This window comes from Merops nubicus, unplaced genomic scaffold (assembly GCF_000691845.1).
Source record: "Merops nubicus isolate BGI_N331 unplaced genomic scaffold, ASM69184v1 scaffold18654, whole genome shotgun sequence".
NCBI classification, from domain to species: Eukaryota; Metazoa; Chordata; class Aves; order Coraciiformes; family Meropidae; genus Merops; species Merops nubicus.
The window spans coordinates 1-811 of record NW_008603790.1 but is presented as its reverse complement, the minus strand read 5'-3'; the positions used below and the strand labels follow the sequence as shown (position 1 = coordinate 811).

Genomic DNA, 811 nt, shown 5'->3' with positions numbered 1-811 from the left:
AGAAGAGAAAACAGAAGAGAAAACAGAAGAGAAAACAGAAGAGAAAACAGAAGAGAAGAGGGGCAGCTGAGACCCCCAGACCACCTCACCAGGAGCGATGGAGTCTGGTGAGGGCAGAGTCTTTTCACAGCCTCGGTGTCCCAAACTCCAGTCCCGTCTGTCAGATCTGCACGTGGACTTTCACAAAGCTGCCCCACCAAACCCACCCCCGATGAGAGCTGGCCACCAGGAGCCAGGGAACTCCATGGTGAGGTTCTGCGTCGTCTGCACTGGGCTCTGCTCTCCTGTCTCTTCCTCAGCTTGGGGCCAAATGGGCACTAGGGCCACGGCCCTGGGTTTCTGCTCGGGGTGGGTGGCTGTGGGCACACAGGCGTGCCAGGGCTTGGTGACCACTTCCGAGAGCAGAGGAAGCAGCTGGCCAAAGAGTCACCCTCATGGGACCTGCGTTGCAAACCCAGCTGCTGTTTGCTGCAGACACTTCCCCTTGGCAGACCTGGCGTTGTGTTGAGCACGGAGCTGCCATCCTTCTCCTCGTTCACTTCTCTCCTGTGCCCCACAGCAGTGTCCTGAGCTGTGTCCTGGGTCCCACCGGTGGATGCCCACTCTTTGCTGTCACACAGAAGCCACCAGCTCCCCGCCAGCCCTGGGGAAATGCTGCTTGGCACAGCACTGACTGGCACTTCCCCCTTGCAAGAGCTGAGCTGGTCACCCCCATCGCCCCGTGGCATGGGGAGGGCGGGAGGGAAGTGGGGCAGGGTGAGGCAACCAGCCACCATGGCACAGAATCATAGAATTATAGAGTCCTTTAGGT

General features: G+C 59.3%; 1 protein-coding gene across 1 annotated transcript in view; it reads right to left on the bottom strand.

The window, feature by feature from the left end:
* LOC103771503 overlaps positions 1-392 on the bottom strand; it is a gene marked incomplete at its 5' end in the record, with an annotated part of 6,570 nt that extends 6,178 nt beyond the window's left edge. The window contains one exon of the mRNA XM_008938802.1: positions 207-392. Within this exon, the coding sequence (XP_008937050.1) occupies positions 207-392 (186 nt within the window). The remainder of the gene's footprint in view (positions 1-206) is intronic.
* Positions 393-811: the final 419 nt, after the last annotated feature.